This window comes from Excalfactoria chinensis, chromosome 1, assembly GCF_039878825.1.
Source record: "Excalfactoria chinensis isolate bCotChi1 chromosome 1, bCotChi1.hap2, whole genome shotgun sequence".
NCBI classification, from domain to species: Eukaryota; Metazoa; Chordata; class Aves; order Galliformes; family Phasianidae; genus Excalfactoria; species Excalfactoria chinensis.
In genome coordinates, this window is record NC_092825.1 from 87875644 (window position 1) to 87897054 (window position 21411).

Here is a 21411-nt window from a genome sequence, read left to right on the forward strand (position 1 = left end):
CTGGTGAGAAATTTTATGCCTCTGACAGACAAGTTTCCAGCACCAGCTCAAGAATCATAAATCATTTGCTTTTATCTCAGCCAGAGAGGGAAAACTGCTGTTTAAGTAGAGGCCCACTTATGGAAACATGGATTAGGTGGTAACTTTTCCTTTCAAACATCAAATTAAACAAGGTAGACTTAATTAGGAATAGGTAGTGCTGGCATAGCGCTTCTAGAAACCTGTGGTGGTGGTTGTTCTTGTAATGCCTACATTAGAACCTTACAGGAAATGTGTCACTTCCCAAATGGACGGGGTTATGCAATTGTAAGGGGAAACAAATGTTTCAAAGTTGGTCTCTTCTTGTTGTATATTATTGAACTCTACAATCAATCACCTGAAAGACAGTGAAATAGTCATTGAATGGTAATAGTGAGTGAAAAATCAGCACGGCAGTAAATAGAAAGGACATTGCAATAGCCTGGATCACTTGGAAAGATGCATCCAAGCATAACATTAGTTGTTGCAAGTCACATGGCAAAGGATAAGGAATACAGGCTATGCTTATCAGTTAGTGAGTTTGTCTTGGGCAGCAGTGACAAGGAAGGATGGGGACTGGAGTGGCTCACTGGCTGACAACAGAATTCCAGGATGGTGCTGTAGCTGGGGAAACACATGCAACTTTTGGTAAATAACTTCAGGATGAATAGCTCTAAGAGAGACTGGGTGTGTGTATCATTTAGTACTAACATTGTCACTTCCCATGTACTCTATTTAGTGCTTTTGTTGGTGGTTCCTGGATGGGAGAGGTTTCAGGGAATATGCCTGAGTTGTTAGAGTTGGAAATGTGCCTTCCAGTGAAAGAGTTCAAGGAACTGAAGGGAAATAAAGCTGAAGGCTAACTTTTGTAATGTGTGTATACATATACCTATGTGTGAAACAAACTTCTTGTTCCATCAGACTGAAGTGAAAAAAGAATCAATGACTGATTCAATTTGAAACTTCTTTTAAAGCATCAAAAGAGGACTGATTTTTTTTTAGCATTGCATGCAATTAATCACTGGAAAAGTTTACTGAGGATTGTGGAGCCCACAATCATCCACTTCATGGGTGGCTTTTAATTTATCTGGAGTCTTGTTAGAAAGTAGACGCTTGTGGAGATGGAAAGGATTTTTGCCAAGATTTCTGGCCCAGATTTTCTAAGGTGTGAGTCTGGATGATCACAGTAGTTCTTTCTGCGATTGCTTTCTGAGGTTGTCTTGCTTGTTGGTAGGCAAGTGGTTGAGAGTTGGGCCTCAGAGCAAGTGAAGAAGGCATCCCCTCTCAACCCAAGCTGTTAGTCTTTTTCACCCTGCTCTGTGTGACCTGCAAACAACCAAGCCACATCACTCTTGCTCTTTAATCTTCAAATCTTATTGCTCCAGTAAGTAGCTCTCCTTGACCCCACTTTGTTCCTGTTTCCCACGTAAGTCATGTTCTGTGGGATCGACAGCCACCTCCACCACTGAAGATGGTGGAAGTGAGTACCAGTGTTTCCAAGAGGAGCTGCCATCACTCTCAACCTGCCACCAGCCTCTCATCTCCAGAGTCCTATTCCACTATATATGCTGCTCCCAAGGGTTCGACTGTGTTGTACAGGATGGGAGAAGACTGGCCCCATTGTGAGCAACAAGGCCCCTATCCTTGCTGGGAGAAGGGTGCATGGGCTAGATGCATTCCCCTCACCCCTCATGTTTTTTTTCTCTCACCAATGGGCATTTTTGTTTGGTTGTGTAAAATCTCCTAAATGCCTGCATAGATGGCATATGTTTTCTCATCTGAGAAAATAGACTGACAGCCTTCTTTCAGAAGAGTGATGAGTTGGCTCCTCAGCCTCCTCCAGACTAAATCCCAGTTCTGTTTTCTGATCCCTTCATCAGCTTCATTGCTCTTCTCTGAATGTTTCCTAGTAACTCAGTATTCTTGTAGTGAGGAATCCAATCTGAACACAGCATTCTAGCTGTGGTCTCACCAGTGCTGAGTAGACAGAAAATCACTTTCCTGGCCCTGCTGGGCATGTTATTTCTGATACAAGCCAGGATGCCATTGGCCTTCTTGGTCACCTGGGTGCACTGTGGGCCTAAATTCAGCTTGCCACCAACCAGCATCCCCAGGTCCTTTTCTGCTGAGCAACTTTCTAACCACTCTTCCCCAAGCCAGTACTGCTGCATTGAGTTGTTATGCAAGTGAAGTTCGTGGCACTTAGCCTTTCTGAATGTCTTGTGGTTGGATTTGGCCCATCAGTCTAGTCTATGCTGGGAAATGCTGGGAAGATGTGCGGTGCCATAGATGAGGCTCAGGGCAAGAACATGTGCCAGCAGAGGCTCCAGGCCATTGTGTGTGGTCAGCATGTGCAGGTATTTCCTAAGAAAATACAATGGCAACTACCCAGCTTCGTGGAAGAAAGCCAGGAAGGGCAAAGCGTCCCTGTGGGTGCAGGAGGGTTCTGGGTGGAGCCTGGTGAGGGGGTGGTAGGCAGGCGAGGAGCTGTGAACGTGACTGCTGGGGCCACACAGAGTTGGGAAGCTTTTCTACTTGTGATTTCACCTGGACTGCATGCCAACCTCAGCACACAATGTTATCACTTTGAGCCAGCACATGGTCAGGACGGCTGTGTTAGTGAAGTTGGGGCCCCAAGAGACTTCTCCAGTCTTCAGCTTTTTGCTTTGAAGGCTTTTGCCAGAAACGTATCGTGGCTTCGTTCCCTGGATTTGTTTCCAGTGGCACTGGATCGCCTCTGGTCATTGATAACCTGTGCCACCACAGCCACTATCTTGTGGTGGGGAGTAAAAATGAACAGCTTGGTCAGGAACTGGAGCAGGGACCTCTGCTCTACCCCACCCCTCTCTGGCAATCTGTGCTGTTCTTGGCTGTTTCCTTATCAAGGCTTTATTACTGTGCAAAATAGCTGAGTTAATGACTCAGAAGGAACACTTGGTCCCTACTGTGCAAAGATTATGCTGTTCAGATAGAGACCCTTCCCTAGGAGATCTTTCCCCTTCCTGTAGCCCACGCAGCTGTTGAAAACTTAAGTGCTCTTGGATAAACGTGGTCCTTTGGTTTGCTGGGCCAGTTCTACGGCAGTGGGTTCCATGGGTCGGAGACACGTGGTTTGTGTATGGCCATCTTTACTTTTGTCACTGGTAAATATCTTGCCTAAAAGGGACATCATCAGAAGCACTTGGCATTTTCACAGCTCTCCTTACATGGCAGTCCGTGGAAATTTTATCTTCTCTCTATGAGGCTGTTCCTCTCAGTTGCCTCTAGAAGTTGCAGTCTGAGCCTCTTCCCTGTTCTAGGAGGATGTCTGTGTTACTTTTTGAGTGTTGTTTCATGGATAAGATTATCCTAGTTTTTTTGTTTGTTTTTCCCCTGTTCAGGCTCGTGCTTTCTGCATCCTTTCTTGAAAAGAAGATCAGAAATCAACACCCTTAATTCCTTGGCAGCCTTTACTTTTCCCAAGACAGATGTTTCTAGGATAATTCCAGGTTTTCCATGCTTTGACTTAATAGGCAATACACTCAAAGTGTAACTGCGCTGACATAGTTTGCAGGAAATGAAGTGGTTCCAACCTCTGTCATCTGAGATTCATCAGTGACTAAAGTCTTTGGCATTGAGGAGACCTGTTAACTCCAGTGTTAATTCCCAACTGTAAGTTAAAATCTACTTGCAGGAGAGTCACGTGGCTCTCAACAGGCATGACAATGGATACAGCAAGTTGTATCCAAGATGATCTGCAAGAGTGTTGTGTGTGTGAGTGTGTCTCTGTTTTAGGAATGTGATCAGTGAATGGCTGGTCATAAGTCTCTGTAGGGCCACTGGGTTTACTGACAGCTCACCCATATCAGTTTGTACTCCAATAGAGCTGAAACAGTACTGTAAAATCAGGAGGTTGCTGGCATCTTTGTGCTGGACAGATTCCAGACTGCTGTGGGCAGCTCAGTTGCTGATACCTTATACCCTCTGAAACAAATGCACCTAGGTGTTTTGTTGGTCTTTTTTAAGCTTGAAGGAGATGTGGAAGGAGACAATATTCAAGTTGTCTCTCCGCTGCCCTTTGATATGTGCATTATGCTTGGGCAGCATGTTTATGTTTCTTATCCTTTTTCTCCGAAGCTGTTCTCATTGTGCTTGTCAGTAATTCTGGTCTTCTCACTTCTCATTTGCTTCTCACATCATCTTGTGTTCTTCAGACTGCTTGCCTTATATGTTTAGCGAAGACAAAGATAGGTGCCATCTTTCCAGAACTGAAAGATGAGTACATTGCTTGCTGATAGGATCAGCTTTTGAAATGCATGAGCAGAAATCTACTGGATGATGATGCACGTCACCACCTGTGACACTGCTTCCTGAGCTTCCTCACAGACAGTGCGTTATTTCTGGCAGAAAGACTAAAGATGGGTAGACTTCAGATCTCAGATGATCAGTTCCAGGTGAGAAGACAGTCCTGGGAGATATGTTCTTCATTCAAACTAGCAGGTAGTTAAATGACTTCTGAACCAGAAAATAAGCCCTCTTTTTTATTTTTATTTTTTCCTTCTGGTTTGATGAATTAAGGGTCATGGAGAAGAGATAATGGTGAGATTTTGACAGTAGAAGATAGTCATAAAAACTGGAGAATATGCCTCAGGACTGAGGCAGTATACCTACATACCTTGCCTCTAGGTGAACATCAAAGGATTGCATTAGCTTCTTCAAGGAGTGTTGCACTGCAAGCCCATATGCTTCTCAGCTGCCCCGAGCTCAGTGTCCTCTGCAGAGTTACTTCATCACTGGACAAAGCTCCCTGCAGCAGAGCTACAGCTAATGTTGTGGATGTGCAAGACATGTCTGCCTTTGTGCTAAAGCAGAGCCATATTCCCATCTCACTGTGCCATGTAGAGTGCACTAGATCAGCTGCTCCCTTTTCCATATTTCAGAGGTCTCCTGGTCTTATTAAATGTTTTGCAAATACAACTGTTTTCTTCCAAATTGTGGACTAAATGTATCGTGAGGTTAAAGACCAAAACACTCCAGGATCTTGGTACAAACATAGTTAAACTTAATTACTTCTCGTTCTTAATTGTATTTTGGGACCAGTCTGATAGGCCGTTTATAATCTACTTAATGACTATTATCTTATGTCAAGCAAGTCCTTAAATCAAATTGCCATGCGATAGAAGGGAAACTGCCTTCCAGGATCTGAAGTAAACTGCACCAGTTTTGCTATATTTAACAATGATGTAAGCAGTTTCCTTAGAGAAGATTATCAGCACAGTTGAATGGGGTGAATTTTCTGTACACTTAGGGGTGAGCATCCCTACTTATGTTTTCTTCCTTTTCGCCTTTATTCCTCATGTTCTACGTTGGCTATTTCATTATTCAGTTCAGAACTGAGCTCTTATCGTGGGTTTGTAGTTAACTGTGAGAAAGCACGGTTATGGCACAGTTGTACCACAGTCACACCTTTCTAAATAGTCTGAACAAAATGCCACGTTGCGGGCTCTTCCTCCTCCGTGCACCAAGAGGTACAGCAGAATCGACACAAGTAGCGCAGAGAAACTGTTCAGTGTTTTTTTTTTGTTGTTTTTAATAAAGAGAGTTTCAGTGCAAAGCATCCTGTCCTGCTGACTGCAAAATACCTGATTTCAGTAGACGGTATTGAATTCTTCTGAGATGATATTGGAATAGACGTGTCATCAACCATGTCATCTCCATTGACTCTTTTCCTGGCAGTAGGACAGAAGCTTTTATTGATTTCATCTGTCTTGTCTGCATTATTATTGAGCAATCTAACATTTCCATCTGATAAAGAATCAATACCACGATTAGGACTCATTTTATTCTTAATTTACTTTCAAAGAAAAAAAAAAAAGCTTTGTCAGTGTTTTTTTTCCCCATTTTACCTCCATCATCAGTTTTTTTTATAATTCCCATCCTCTGGTTTATATTCATCTTCTCCTCTGTTTATTTGTTATGTGTTCTCCTTATTTTAAAGCCGGCCCACTTCTCTTTTAAATCTAGTCATGCTATTTTCTTTAATCATTACACCGTTCTGTCTTTACTGTGGGTTGTATACTTCTGGGGACTACTAAAATGTTTTTAAGCAGTTCTCAATCATTATCCACATTTTCTTCTTTAAATACTGGAATTCCCATCGTGGCTAGGAAATGGGCCTCTTAAAAGCACAGTGACTGCCTTAACTTTTTGGACAGTTTTTTCTTTCCTTTAACAATGCTGTTGATCAGTAAACCTATTACCAGTCTCTCATCTCTACCAGTACTTTACCCCCTGGGTGAAGTGAAATACAAGTTTTTGGTCGTTTTGGATTTAAGGTTGTTTTTGTTATTTTTTTTTTTAAATGAGGGAACTTAGAAACTTTAAAAATCCCTGAGGCTTTTTTTGAGTCAGCAACATCAGCATGTGTCGAACTAAATGATAACTTAGGTTTGTTTTTTCTCTAGGTAGTGCTTGAACAACCAGTGCTCCCATATTTCAGTACTGCTGAGTTGTGTGCCACAGACCTAAGTCATTGCTCCAATTACCAGGATACCAATTCACAAATATTTGCTAATTAGGGAATCAGAATTCAAAGTCACAAGCATCAGAGCAGGTAATACCTTTCTTTTTTCTAGCCCACTTCTGCCCACTCAATCTTTGTTAAGGCTGCAGGCATTGATCGTAACGCTGAGTCACACGAGTTATCCCAACATCTTTTCCAATTTCTTATAGCTGTAGTCTTTTGGGCAGGCAAAGCCTTGCTGAATATAAAATGGAAAGGGATGCCACAACTGTATGCGGCTAAAGAGGATGTATTAGAATGGACTCAACTTCTTTATTGTGCTTCTGTGAAGGTGGACACGCTTTTGAAATGAAGAGGTGGGACCACACCCCGATATGCCCAACACTGCACAGCAGACCTGATGTGCAGCAGAGGGACTGAAGCCAGACCTGCTGCTCCCTTGAATGGAGCCGGCTGTGGCCCAGGATGGAGGACACCCAGTGAGTCTTAATCATAGAATCATAGAATTGCTCAGGTTGGAAAAGACCTTAAGGATCATCAAGTCCAACCGCAACCTAACCATACTACTCTGATTAACAACCCTCCGCTAATGCTTCTGGTAGAAGGATCATGTTCATGCCTAGGCTATCTTTCTGTTAATATTTTCACTGGGAAGTAAGAGGACTTTAAGTGGTTGAACTTTACTGGTAGTTATAAAAAAAGAAGTCTTTTCAAATGGGAAGCCCTTCAGCCCCAGCATCTATATTTTCTGGCAGGTCTGTACACAAACAGTCCCTGCTTCCCTCTATCTCCCTGTTTGATAGTTTGAGGCCAAATTGTCTCAGGGATGCCCAAGACCTTTGGATGGATGATTTATCTGGATGAGCAGGTTATCTTCTAGATCAGGAAATGAGAACGGCTGGCTTGACAGCTTCCAAGTTCAATAACCTCCTTTTCTTATTAATAAATTGCTGAGGCATGAGAGGTTTCCGTTCCTTGCTGGCATCTTTACACTGTGCCCAAAGAAACAATCGTATCAGGTTCAGGAAGGCAAGTGACTGAAAGGGCAGGGAAACAGGAACCGTCCCCACGGATGTCCTCCCCAGAGGGGCTGGGAACACGCTCTGCTGTGGGAAATGGGGAGCCGAGGTCAGCCAGAGTGCATGGCAGGTATGCGCATCTCTAGGGACTGGGGGCACAGGGAGAGTGGTCTGTTCTGCTATTCCCAATGCTGCCCTGTCCCAAGCCACCTCCACACCTTGTATGCTCCACTGCCTCGTTCTGTAGTGTGGAAATGAAGGCAGGGAGATAAAGGCAGAGAGTAGGTGGTGACAATGCTCCTGAGAGCCCTGAGCCAACCACTTAGTGAGGCAGGCCTTGGTGTTAGAAGAGCTCATAAGATGGGATAAAGGAGCAGGGAATGAGCTCCCTATGGAAGCTGGAGGGCCACAAACTTTGTAGATGGGGAGAGAACATAGGATGTTTCCGGTTGTGCCCACTTGTTCAGATCCTTCAGAAGCTTGGTCCCTTCCAGCATCTTGCGCCTGAGAATGTTAAGAGATTGTCTTATCGAAGCTTTTTAGACAAACACATGAAGATCTTCTCAAGAGGCTGGGATATATTATTAGCTCCTCTTTTACTGGCAGGCCTTGAGTAATTAATTATTACAGTGGTGGAAAGGGCATAACCTAGAATGTATTCACTGAGAAAACTGAGTCCAGGGACCACCTAAGTATGCAGCTTGCTTGTATTCTCAGCTCTTCTCAGCAGTGTCTTCCAGCTGATGTGCCACCTCCGTGTCAGGAGGCAGGTTCTAGGCAGGGGCCAGGGAAGGAGGCAGGTAAGAGGGTATGTGGGAACCCAGAAAAGGCATTTTCATGGAGTCGTAGAATCATGAATGCTGGAAGAGACCACTGAGATCATCTAGTCCAACCATTTTTTATATGATGGCTCTGTAATGTATGCTCTACATCTTGTTTACAAGGTTGTCTCAGTACACCTATTCAGAAATAACACCTGCTTTGGGTTGAGAACTTAGAATTTCTATGGAAAGCACCATTGTAAAGGTCTTTAAAGCTCCGTCTGGTTTTAAATGAAGTCATGCCGAGCTGTGAAATCACACATCTAAGACTCCTCTTCTCAGCCACGTTTGTGCTGCTGCTGTGGTACTCTTACCTGTGACAAGTGACAGCTTATCTCTTTTGTCTTGCTGGCTTTTGTAAGCTTAGTTCGGATCTTATTATTAACTGTGCTGTTATTAAAGGGGAAGTCATGCAGGTCAGCTGGTATACATGACAAGCGTTTGCTGGGTGAGGAATACAAATTCAACACAAAATACAGTCTGTGATGGCAAATGGAGACTATACTCTTGCCTTTTCAACTAAAATGACATTGTTTCTGTAGGTAAAATCAATATTGCTAGAGTCATCTTCACGTCAGCGTGACTCCCATCTATTTAACCATTAAAAAAGTAGAACAAAAACGGTATTTGGGACAGATATCACCGCATCACTGCACCTTCCCTGTGTTTGCTTTGCGTTAGGTTTGCGTGTGCAGAGAATATCTAAGAAATGAGTAAAGAGAAAGGAGCAGGGTGCAGGCACAGTGTAGCAGGCACCTTTTGCCTTCTCGTTCATCGCATCCCTCGGTCTCCCCCGTTGCCTTACAGTGCCTGAGTGAGAACACAGTGCCCGCTAGTGGCTGCAGCAGACCGAGAGGCTGCCTGGCAGAGGACGCTGGCTATTTTTTGCTTTGCTGATGCCACTCCGCCAATTGTACCGGGACGAGGTGGGTGGCTCCTATTGCTTTTGCCCTCAGATACAATCAGCGTCTCTGGAAAAGGTCAACGCTAAACTGTGTGGAAAAAAAAGAGGTCCTTGCTGGGAGTGCCACAGGTCATACACACCCTGTTTTTCATGTTTAGCATCAGTGTCCAGATGAAACGCCCTAAATAAGGCATGGCGTTTAATCTTACAGTTGCTACAGCGGGAGAACAAATTGGTTGAAATGGGGTTACAGGGAGCACACAGCTCTAAACACACAGCACGTTCAGAGCCATTCCTGGTTCCTGAAGTGAAAGAACAAAGCAAACACCATCTCAAAGCTTCCTCGAGCACAGCCCTCCTTGCAGGACAATCAGTGCAGCACGGAGATGCCGCTGCTGGTTGGTGTGAGCTACCCCCTGTGTGGGAAGTGGCGTGGCACCCAGTGTACTTCATGCTGCCCCTGCTAATTAGCCCCACTCCAGAGAGAAGGTAATTAGCTGTAGTGGAACACACCTGCTGACACAGCACACCTGCTTCCAGATCTGAGCTGCTATCTGTCCAGCTCAGCATTGCATTGGGTTGTGTGGGAAACCCAGGATGTCCAGGATGAGTTTTCAGGGTTGATGGCATGATACTTTTTATTGACTGGGATTCTTTCTCTGAGACAAGTGCCAAGAAATCAGAAAGCTGTAGGGCCAAAGACCTCAGAAAGCCTCCTGGATAGTTTTTCTGCTTGTGAGATAAGATCATCCTTAACAGATGTTTGTTTACCTCTTCATAAAAACCTCCTGTGATTCTACAGCCTCCCCAAGCAGTGTGCTGCAGTGCTTTGCTATTCTTACCGTCGCAAAGTGTTTTTCTAATGCTTAGCTATATCATCTTTATTGCAAATTAAGCTGATTATTTCTTCTTCTGCTTCTGATGAATGTGGAGGACAACTGCTCCATCTCTCCACCCATTATAACAAATGTTTATGTGCTGGAAGACTGTTATCATGCTTCCCCTCCTGTTGTTCCTTTCCTAGAGAAAATGAACCCAGTTCTTTTCCCTATTCCTTACAAGTCTTTTTCTCCCTCCCTCCCTCCCTCCCTCCCTCCCTCCCTCCCTCCCTCCCTCCCTCCCTCCCTCCCTCCCTCCCTCCCTCCCTCCCTCCCTCCCTCCCTTCCTTCCTTCCTTCCTTCCTTCCTTCCTTCCTTCCTTCCTTCCTTCCTTCCTTCCTTCCTTCCTTCCTTCCTTCCTTCCTTCCTTCCTTCCTTCCTTCCTTCCTTCCTCTCCTTCCTTCCTCTCCTTCCTTCCTCTCCTTCCTTCCTCTCCTTCCTTCCTCTCCTTCCTTCCTCTCCTTCCTTCCTCTCCTTCCTTCCTCTCCTTCCTTCCTCTCCTTCCTTCCTCTCCTTCCTTCCTCTCCTTCCTTCCTCTCCTTCCTTCCTCTCCTTCCTTCCTCTCCTTCCTTCCTCTCCTTCCTTCCTCTCCTTCCTTCCTCTCCTTCCTTCCTCTCCTTCCTTTCCTTCCATCTCTTATGTTTATTTATTTATTTATTTATTTATTTTAACTCTCTCCAATTTGTTTACATCTTCTGTAAAATGTAATGGTTGGAACTGGACACACTGTACCTGCTGAGAGCTCAGCGGTATTGAATAATTGCTTCCTTTGTCTTATACACAAAACTTCCCTTATATTTGTGATATGTTTTTGTTTTTCCTGTGGAAATCTTGTTTAACAGCCTCATATTCAGCCCAACTCCAGCTCTTTCTATGCTGCACTGCTGTCTAAATGGTTACCAGTCATAGAAGCATTTGGAGTTGGAAGGGGCCTGTAAAAGTCATCTAGGCTGACTCCTTTGAACCGGTGCAGTTGATGTCTGTGCCCTCACCATTTCTGAATTATATCTTGATACATCACCTCTCCAGAAAGGTAGGCCAGCTCTGCAGTGCTTTGTGTTCATGTCAAATTCTGACCCCCCAGCTTCATGGAGATGGCAAGCCCTCAGCCCAGCTACCAGCCTTTCAGTTTTGTCCTTTGTTCTGTTGTCCAAATCTCTCATGGAAATGCTGAGCAGCCCTCAAGCCCAAACTTCAGAGCCGTGGTCCTCCCAGCTGGAAAAGTGAAGCCCTCATAATTACCCCTGATTATGGTACTTGTGCACCTCTACACAGCCACTTCATCTGCTTGCTTCTCTGGGAGCTTGTGGTCTAGATATTTCCAAAACGTTCACTAAAATCAGTGTACTTAATATTTACCATTTCCTTACCATCTATCAGGCCTGGTAGACAAAGAAGGAAATCAGCCTGGTTTGGTGGTGTTTGTTTTTCAGAATTCCCTGCTGACCGTTTCTTATCACGTTATCGTCCTTCAGCTACTTATGAATTGATTATTTCATAAATGGCTCCAGTATCTCGCTAGGTATCACAGTTAAGCTGGCTGGACTGTAACTCCCCAGTTCCTCTTATAACAGTAATTTTCAGAACAGAACTGCAGTTAAGTTAGAGAGATATTGAAAGGCATTCCATTTTTGCTCTGCTTATCTTTATTCATTGTCTAGTTTTGTTCCATCCCTTAAATTAAAAACACATTTCCCTTAAGCATTTATCTTCCACTTGAGTTTCAGCATAATCCAACACTGCCTTCACCTCTTCTCCTGTTACTTACATACTTCTCAAATTTCCCTGCTTCTTCATGCTTTATATTTTCCTTCCTCTCTTTTCTTTCTGTTTTGTCTCTCATTTCCCAGCAAAACGCATTCCCCAGTTTTCTGAGGGCTCTGAAGAGAAGGGGAAATTTGGGCAAATCTTGAAAAAAATCTCAGAAAAATAGGGACGCTGACATTTAGCAGCCTTACAGGGGCATGGCGAGTTCTGCCCAAAGACTGGTCCAGAGCTACCTACATTTAAACCATCTCTGATTTCAGTAGGTGGTAGAGAGAAGATGAGAGCTGGTGAGACTCTCACTCCTAGTGATCAGATTGATAAATGGCTTTGACTCAAGGATGGACAAAGAAGCATGTTACTAGAAAGCAAGTATCCTTTAAGTCTGAGGAAGAGGAGGCTGAGGGGAGACCTTATTGCTGTCTTCCAGTACCTGAAAGGTTCTTACAGTGAGAGTGGGGCAGGTCTCTTCTCACTAGTGACATGTGACAGGACAAGGGGAAATGGCCTCAAGTTGCACCAGGGCAAGTTTAGGTTGGATATTAGAAGGAACTTCTTTACAGAAAGGGTGGTTAGGTACTGGAATGGGCTCCCCAAGGAGGTGGTTGAATCGCCATCCCTGGATGTGTTTAAGAGCCGTTTGGATGTGGTACTCAGGGATATGATTTAGCAGAGGTTTGTTGTTGTGGTGTTGTTTCGTTTTTGTTTTTTAAGAGATAGGCTACTGGTTAGGCTGCGGTTGGACTTGATGATCTTCAAGGTCTTTTCCAACCTGAGTAATTCTATGATTCTATGATTCTATGTTGGGCAGTATCTAGCAAATGAGAGTTGTGTAGAGTGTCCATCTTCTTGCAGGGAAGCTTAATATGTATAGTGTTCAGCTTTAGCCATAAGTGAAAGGTTTGCGTGTTCAGCAGAAGAACAGGAAGCATGTGCCACTTTCTAGCTAAGCAGATCAGGAGAAGATAACTTTGTTTGAGGGAGGGGTATCATTATCTAGGGTTGTGCACTATATAATTGCACAATCTGCTATCATGCATGAAAAGAGCTGTTCAATAGCATGGCCCTGCCTTGTCCTGACATCATGTCTGTGTTGGAAATCCATTTGGAATGAAAAATCCCACATTCCCCAAGTGATCTCGTAGCTTGTGAGCAAATGGATGAGTTGCAGAGGAGACTTTATCGTCTCAGTGGTGCTAGGAGTTTGGAGCTTGGTGACCAACATCAAAACAACTCAATGATAAGAAAGCATAGGATCACAGGATGATTTTAGTTGGAAGGGACCTCAAAGCCCACCCAGCCCCAACCCCCTGCCATGGGCAGGACTGCCTCCCACCAGCTCAGGCTGCCCAGAGTCCATCCAACCTGGCATTGAACACCTCCAGGGATGGGGCACCCACTGATTTTATGAGCTATCTATGCCTCATCATTCTCCGAACAAATAATTTCCTCCTAATATCTAACCAAAATCTCCTGTTTAGAGATAAGGATGACATGCTTGACTGTGTAAAATGCTTTGTACAAGTCCAGGTAGATTGCATTAGTTGCTCTTCCTATATCTGCTAACACTGTAGCCGAGTTGTAGAAGACCACCAAATTTGTCAGGCACTACTTGTACTTAGTGAAGCTAAGTGGGCTGTCACCTGTCACCTCTCTGTCCTCCATTTCCCTTAGCATAGTTTCCAGGAGGATGTGCTCCATGATCTCGCCAGGCAGAGATATGAGACTGACTGGCCTCTAGCTCCTTGTGTTTTTCATTTTTTCCCTTTTTAAAAAATGACATTACACTTCGCTTTTCCAGTGGGAACTTTGCCAGACTGACATGACTTCTCAGATAGTGGCTCAGCAACTTCATCTGCCAGTTCTCTCACGACCCGTGGATTCATCTCATCTGGTCTCTTGGACTTGTGTAACTTCAGGTTCCTTAGATGGTCTCAAATTGTTCTTCTCCTATAGTGGTCAGTTCTTCAGTTTCCCAGTCCCTTGCCTTTGCCTTCTGTGACGTGGACAGTGTGGTGAGGGCGCTTGCTGATGAAGATTGAGGCACAAAGCTGGTGAATACCTCAGCCTTCTCCATATCTCAGATAACCAGGTCTCCTGTTTCCTTCTGGAGAAGGCCCACATTTTTTCTTGTCCTCCTTTTTATCACTGATGTCCTTACAGAAGTCCTTCTGTTGTCTTTGATGTCCTGGCCAGATTTAATCCCATCCGTGCTTTAGTTTTCCCAGCCTGATCTCTGGCTGCTCAGAGAATTTCTCCATATTCCTACCAGGCTACCTCTCCTTGCTTCCACCCTTTGTAGGCTTCCTTTTTGGATTTGGGCCTGTTTTACCCCCAGGGCTTTATCTCATGGAACACTATCAAGCAGATCCCTGAAGAGGCCAAAGTCTGCTCTCCTGAAGTCCAAGGTAGTGAGCTTGCTGTGCACTGTCCTCAATGAAGCAAACTTCTTTCTGAAGAAAGTACAGTCTTAAAAGTGCAGGAGATCTCCACCGTTCTTTTCAAGGCAAGAAGAATTCCTAGTAACAGTATTATTTACAGTAGCCATGACTCTCTGGCACTGTTATTTAGAGGTGTGTGTCCTCAGCAATCCTACAGATTGCTTAATGAAAGCATAAAAAAATGGGCCAGGTATGCAGGTTGGAAGTGTGTACCATTATTGGTTGGATGCTGTCACTGTTGCAGATCTTGTGTAGACTCACCGAGACGTTCCATGCTCTCTGAGTCCAGTCTTCTTTGTAGGCCTTTGGTATAATGGTCTTTACCCCTTTCTTTCACAGACACATCTTTTGTGTTGCAAAAGCAGTCCTGATTTCCAGCACTTCCCTGATGGTTGACAAGTGCTCTTCTTGTTCTTCATGTTCTATCTTTTCCCCTCCATCACCATCTCAACCACTTCCTTGTGCAGTACCAGTACAACAGGAATTCCTCATTTGCCATCATTGCTTGGACTACTTTCTGTACTTGTGCATGGGGAGGAGGCCCTAGTTAGCTGGAGAACCTGGTCCAGAGCACAGCATTGCCTTTTTTCAGGAAACCAATTAAAGGCATCATGTGTTTTTTTCCCAAACCACCAATGTCCAGCAAGCTCACAGTTCCCGTATTAAAGGTTCTGCACTGTAATGACAGCAAAAAATACACTCAGATAATTCAAAAAGAAGTTACATGTATCCAAAGATGAGTGACTTGGATATCACTGCTCTGGAACAGGCTGCCCAGAAGGGTGGTGGAGACTCCTTCTCTGGAGATACTTGCAACTCATCTGGATGCTCTTCTTTATGACTTACTGTAAGGAACTGCTTTAGCAGGGGGGTTGGACTCGATGATCTCTAGAGATTCTTCCCAACACCTACAGTTCTGTGATTCTGTGAATTCTGCATCATCTGCATCTTGGAAACTGTTCTGCAACTTGCCAGCGTTTGATATTTGGATTGTGTTTGCAGATGGAGTATAGGAGGTTAATGGGGAATGTATCTGACAGTAGCTGGATGTAATTTAAAGATGGACTGTAGCCATGTAGTTACATACCAGATTTGGGTTTTGGCTCATTTTATCAGAGATAGGGCCAAGGAAAGGGATATACACAGTCAGCCAGAGCTGTTTTTCAAAAGGACAGTTTTAGTCTGAAAGGAGACAGGCAGTTTAACTTCTGAACCATTTGGTCTCTGTGATACAGCAGTTTGAGGGCACTCTTTAAAGATGTTAGCCACAGGTTGTATTAGTTAGTCCTCTGTATTTAACTGCTCCACAAAGAGAGTATGATGGTGGCAGAGATGACTAGTCACTGACATACCTTACCTAGCTTATCTCAGCAGTGTATAGCAAAACAAAGCAAGAAAGGAATTCCTTACTCTTTCTTACCATCTTTATTCCTCCCATTAAACAAACTGAGCCTGTTCTTAATCACTGCATGTTCTTGGGCCCCATATCATCTCCTCTGTGCGTCCTCTTGCCAGGAATCCTCTTCCAATGCTTTATATAGCACAGACTGAAAAATGTCACGTGCCAGATCTCTACTATTTCTTTATTAAGGGAGTGATTTATTAAGGTGTTCAGAATATGACCTTCATTCCAACTTTATGCATAGAGATTGATTTTCTTTCGTCTCTCTAAAGTGGTCCCTCTTGTAAGATTTTCTTATTTTCCATCCCTCGTTTATCCTCTAGCTCACTGAAATCCAGTCTGAGAAACATTCTTTCTGCCTCAAGTTGTGCTTTGGATAGAGGTACTGTGCAACTCAGTTTAAAGCTGTTTGGGAAAACTACTGTTAAAGTAAGGCTTTGCATTTCCTTGCGCACAAATGCCCAGAAATGTTGAAGAGAGACCTCAAACGACTGGCTTGAAGATACAAAATGTTGTGGCCCTCAAATTATGCCATCTCTTTCAAATGATGGCTTTTCTAGAAACAGAGAATCTCCCAGAGCTGTTCTGGGGAATTAATTTCAGCGATGCTTTTGTGTAAAGACAGAGAGCCACTTGCTGATTAGTCGCTTTATAAGCCTGGTACTGCTATCATTGCTTAGCATATCTTGCTTCCCATAATCATCTTGTTCTTCAAAGCTGGGAGCTCCAAGAGCATGTTCTGAGCAATTCATATGGAAGAACTAACAACACAGCTCCTCAGAATAAAGCGATAAATACTTGTCATAAGCAAAATATACTTTGCCTCACAAGCAAAACTTTGTGCAGTTAGTTGTATTGTGGATGCATTACTGAGCATGAGATTATCCTCTTCTGTGGCCTCTCCAGCATTTTTGCACATGGCTGTGCCTGAGGTAACGTTCCTGTTTGCTGGACTGCTGGAATTTGGCTACACTCCTTAACAAAACAGTTTGTTTTGGACATTTTTGATGTATGCACAAAATACATTTAGAGGGTAAATTAAGCAGAACAGAGACACTGGAAGTCTAGGTCATAAAACAAGTCTTTCTCAGCTTTGGTTAATACTGAGTGATGATCTAGCTTTCCTATATTGCTTATTTTTCCTGCTGAGAGATGTCAAAGACCAGACCAAAGTATCTAAGAGCATAAAATACAGATGTGATGCTCCAGTGGCCACCAGTGCTGGAAATCAGCAGCGAGACTCAATTGTTGGAGCTGGGTGTAAGTAGCAAATTAGTTTAATCAGTTCTGTCACCATTGGGGATATGGATGCTCCCTTTTCACCTCTCACACCATGATGTTTAAAGACTAGCAAGTGGAGGCACACAATGCTGTGCTGAAGGACAGCAGATCAGCAGAGATGCTCCAGTCCCCTCTTAACCACGCAAACTCCCCTTTATGCATGCATTGGGTTTTCACTGCCCGCTGCCTGCCCTTCTCCCCCCTCTGCTTTTTCATGTTCAGTGGATTCTCCTCTCTGTGTCTCTGCCTCTTTTTCTCTATTTTTTTCTCTCTATTGTTCCCCACGTCACCAACTGTCACTCACTTCATAAAGCCGTCTGGCTCGGAGCTTAAGTATTGCACGGCAACTAAAACCCTCCATCAGAGCCAATTCAGTCATATCTGTTCAGTCGTGCGACAAGATTGGGACTTTTAGTGTAGGGAAGGAGAGAGACAAAAGTTCACTCTTCACTGCAGAGTGCCAAGAGAGGAGGGGGACAACAATTCTTCGGTGGAACCTTTCCCAGTGGCAAGTTGCTTGCTAAACGTCCTTAACCTTTAGTGTCTTTCTTGCTGGCAGCGTGTTCAGATTGCAGCATCTGGAACTGCTGGGTGGGGGTTTGTCGTAAGCCCATGCAAGTTAGCGACATAATTAGTCTGTCAACTCTGAGTGAGCTTAGGCAGTCTCCTCTTTTCCTCATGACAGGCAATATAAGGGAAGAGGGGACTGCCTAAATTCATTGCTTTTGTCTTTTTTCTTTTCTTTTTTGAGACTGGAAGAGCTGTGATTGCAAGTGAAGTTTGAATTGGCTGTACTACTCTTCTCCAGTCCACTCAAAATTGTTCCTTGCAGCTGAAGAACCCAGTGAGCAACCCTGGACTACCTCTCCTGTAGAAAATAGAGTGGTCGTGACAGAGTTTTGAAGGATGCGACTAGTTCAGAAGTGACCACAGAAAGAGTTTTGTCAGAGGTAGAAAGCTGCAAGTGGAGCATCTGGTGGAGTTAGGAAACGTGTTTCTCTTTTACAGCGAGTTTTCTGTGTGATAAGGTTTATCATGTGTAGAATGTCACTCTTCCATACTGCAATAGCAATGATGAGCTGTGGGTACCAGCGTGACTCAGAAAGAAAGGAAGGGATGTAGTAAACTGCGGTGTTTGGGGGACAGTGGAGCTAATACTGTATATTGTTATGGTTTCTACAAAGTTGCACATGATTGGGTAATGGCTGGTATATTTTGTTCTGTGAATTTGCTGAAAGAGAATGTTTAAATCAGTTTAGATGGTGTATGTAAACAGCATAATCTTCTGCTAGACTTGTTAACGTAAGTGCTGACATTAACACACTCCTTTACACAACTTTAATGACTGACAAAGTAGCAATTTTCTTCGGTGATTAAATTATACGTCTGCCACTTCTGCATGCAAGGAGTTTGTGCAAACGGAAGGGCTGCATTCTACTCTTTATTTTCCAACATAGATGTCTGGGCTTAACATTTTACAGTGTTTGAAGATGACAATTATGAGTCCAACTTGTTTCTGAGAAATCACATTACAAGGATTTTTTTTGGTTGAAAATTTGTAACATTCCCCAGACTCAGAGCTCTCAATATTTTGTGTGTTCATCTATGTGTGAATATGTACACACGGTATTTGAAACAGACTGATATGCACTGGTGTGTCATAACATATGGCATTATAAATATATCCCAGTGCTATTTGAAGGAAGAAGGGAAGTTGAGATACTCATATTTCCATGCTGATGACTGTACATTCTCCCAGCAGCTGTATATGTGCGTCCACATCTAGAAAACTATAGCTGGAGGTAGCATCTAAGAAATGAACTTTTAGATCCCTGCTATTTAGATCCCAGCTATTTTATGAATAAAGTTACCTGCTTCTCTTGATATTGTCCATGAGTTAATCTTGTTGGATCTCTGTAATATTCCACATTCCTCAGAGTCTTCATACTGCTGCAGTATGTTAAATTAGCCAGTCCCAAACAAGTTTCCTCTTCTCTTTTTTCCTGTACCTGACGTTATACATTGGGAAGTTTTGGATATGCAGGATGAGGTCCTGGCCAGGAATAATCTCCTATCATGCAAAAATATTAAGAGTTGTAATGTTTGACCTGCAGTACTTGACAATTAACTACTTTATTAGCTTCCCAATAGGATATCTACAGCTGGCTTATAGCTCTGTGTTAGCCTGAGATAGCAGCACTGATGTTTTAGAGAGAAACTAGTGTTTGAGGTCCCAGTGACAGACCTTCATGTATCTCTCCAGGTTGATTCCAATGTCAATGAGGCAACTGACTTCAGAATTGGATACAATAACTCCTATAACAGGAAATAATTTTATTGCATAGAAAAACTAGTACACATGGTAGTTATTAATCTTACAAAGTATTACTGACATAGTAATGGTGTTACTATTGCTGGTATTACCTAACACGGTGATTTCTAATGTAGACTTAATATACGCAACTGTAGAAAGCCCATGTTTGTATACATGCAAGATGGGCACCAATTCAAGATCTATTTGATCCCTGCATAGTTCTGATGAGGAACTCATTCTAACCACTGCAGCTCTGCATGCTGATAAATCTGTTCTATTATACTGCTGGCAAGTGTTTGTATGTGTATAAAATCTAAGCAGGCACACACAGCAGAGCTTACAAGAGACCACAGAAGACTACTATCTGGAAAAGGAGTTAAATACACTCCTTGGCTCAAAAGTAATTGCTCATTTAGAGCCAGGGAAGAATGATTTTGGCAAGCAGTTTGCTCTGGCTTTCCAGCCCATCTCTTGTTAATAAATCATTGCAATCTGAGCAAAGAAGCAAGCAATCATCTTCTTTCTGCTCTCAAAGCGTATTAGAGAAATACTAATTGAAAGTAGCAACAAGCATCAGTGGGAAAACATGACATCTTTTAAATTTAGCATAATTTGTGGTCATTCTCTTTCTTTTTTCTTTCCTTAGACAGTAAGCAATGGGTGACTGGAGTTTCTTGGGGAACATTTTAGAGCAGGTGAATGAGCAGTCCACTGTCATCGGGAGAGTTTGGCTCACTGTGCTCTTCATTTTCCGCATCCTGATTCTGGGAACAGCTGCTGAACTAGTATGGGGAGATGAACAGTCAGACTTTGTGTGCAACACCCAGCAACCTGGTTGTGAGAACGTCTGCTATGATGAAGCCTTCCCCATCTCCCACATCCGGCTCTGGGTCCTACAGATCATTTTTGTATCCACGCCTTCGCTAGTGTACTTTGGGCATGCTGTGCACCACGTCCGCATGGAGGAGAAGAGGAAAGAGAGGGAGGAAGCTGAGAGGCGTCAGCAAGCTGAGGTGGATGAAGAGAAGCTACCCCTAGCTCCAAATCAAAACAAGGGCAACAACCCGGATGGGACCAAGAAGTTTCGCCTGGAGGGGACCCTCCTGAGAACCTACATCTTCCACATCATTTTCAAAACTCTCTTTGAAGTGGGATTCATAGTTGGCCAGTATTTCCTGTATGGCTTCCGCATTCTCCCCCTTTACCGCTGTGGGAGGTGGCCCTGTCCCAACCTAGTGGACTGTTTTGTCTCCAGGCCTACAGAGAAGACCATCTTTATTATGTTCATGCTCGTGGTGGCTTCTGTGTCCCTCTTTCTCAACCTGGTGGAGATCAGTCACTTGATCCTGAAAAGGATCCGGAGGGCTCTGAGAAGACCAGCAGAGGAGCCAATGGGGGAGGTGCCAGAGAAGCCCCTCCATGCTATTGCAGTGTCCTCCATCCCAAAGGCCAAAGGCTACAAGCTGCTAGAAGAAGAAAAGCCAGTGTCCCACTATTTCCCTCTCACGGAAGTAGGGGTTGAGCCCAGTCCCCTTCCATCAGCCTTCAATGAGTTTGAGGAGAAGATCGGGATGGGGCCATTGGAAGATCTCTCCAGGGCATTTGATGAGAGGCTACCATCGTACGCACAAGCGAAGGAACCAGAAGAGGAAAAGGTCAGAGCAGAGGAAGAAGAGGAACTAGAAGAGGAGCAGCCAGCACCTCAGGAAGAGCCAGGGGTGAAGAAAGCAGAGGAGGAGGCAGTGAGCGATGAAGTGGAAGGGCCTTCAGCACCTGCAGAGCTAGCCACTGATGTGAGATCCCTCAGCAGGCTAAGTAAAGCCAGCAGCCGGGCCAGGTCAGATGATTTGACTGTATGAGGATGCAGGATATGAGGAGAATATGAAAAGGAAAAGAAGAAACAGAAAAGAAAAGAGAAAGAATCAGAAGAATTTTAAGCAAAGTGCTAAAATGATCGTTTAAATATTATTTCATCTTGAGATTCTCGACTGGAAAGGTAATATTGTGGTAACTGTGCCTTATTTGCCCTATATGTCCATTTGAAAAGGAACATTTTCCGTTTCCACA

General features: G+C 43.8%; 1 protein-coding gene across 1 annotated transcript in view; it reads left to right on the forward strand.

The window, feature by feature from the left end:
- The window catches only part of GJA8 (gap junction protein alpha 8), a 38047-nt gene extending 16844 nt beyond the window's left edge, over window positions 1–21203 (forward strand). The window contains exon 2 of the mRNA XM_072360759.1: window positions 19991–21203. Within this exon, the coding sequence (XP_072216860.1) occupies window positions 20001–21203 (1203 nt within the window). The 5' untranslated portion in view covers window positions 19991–20000. The remainder of the gene's footprint in view (window positions 1–19990) is intronic.
- Window positions 21204–21411: the final 208 nt, after the last annotated feature.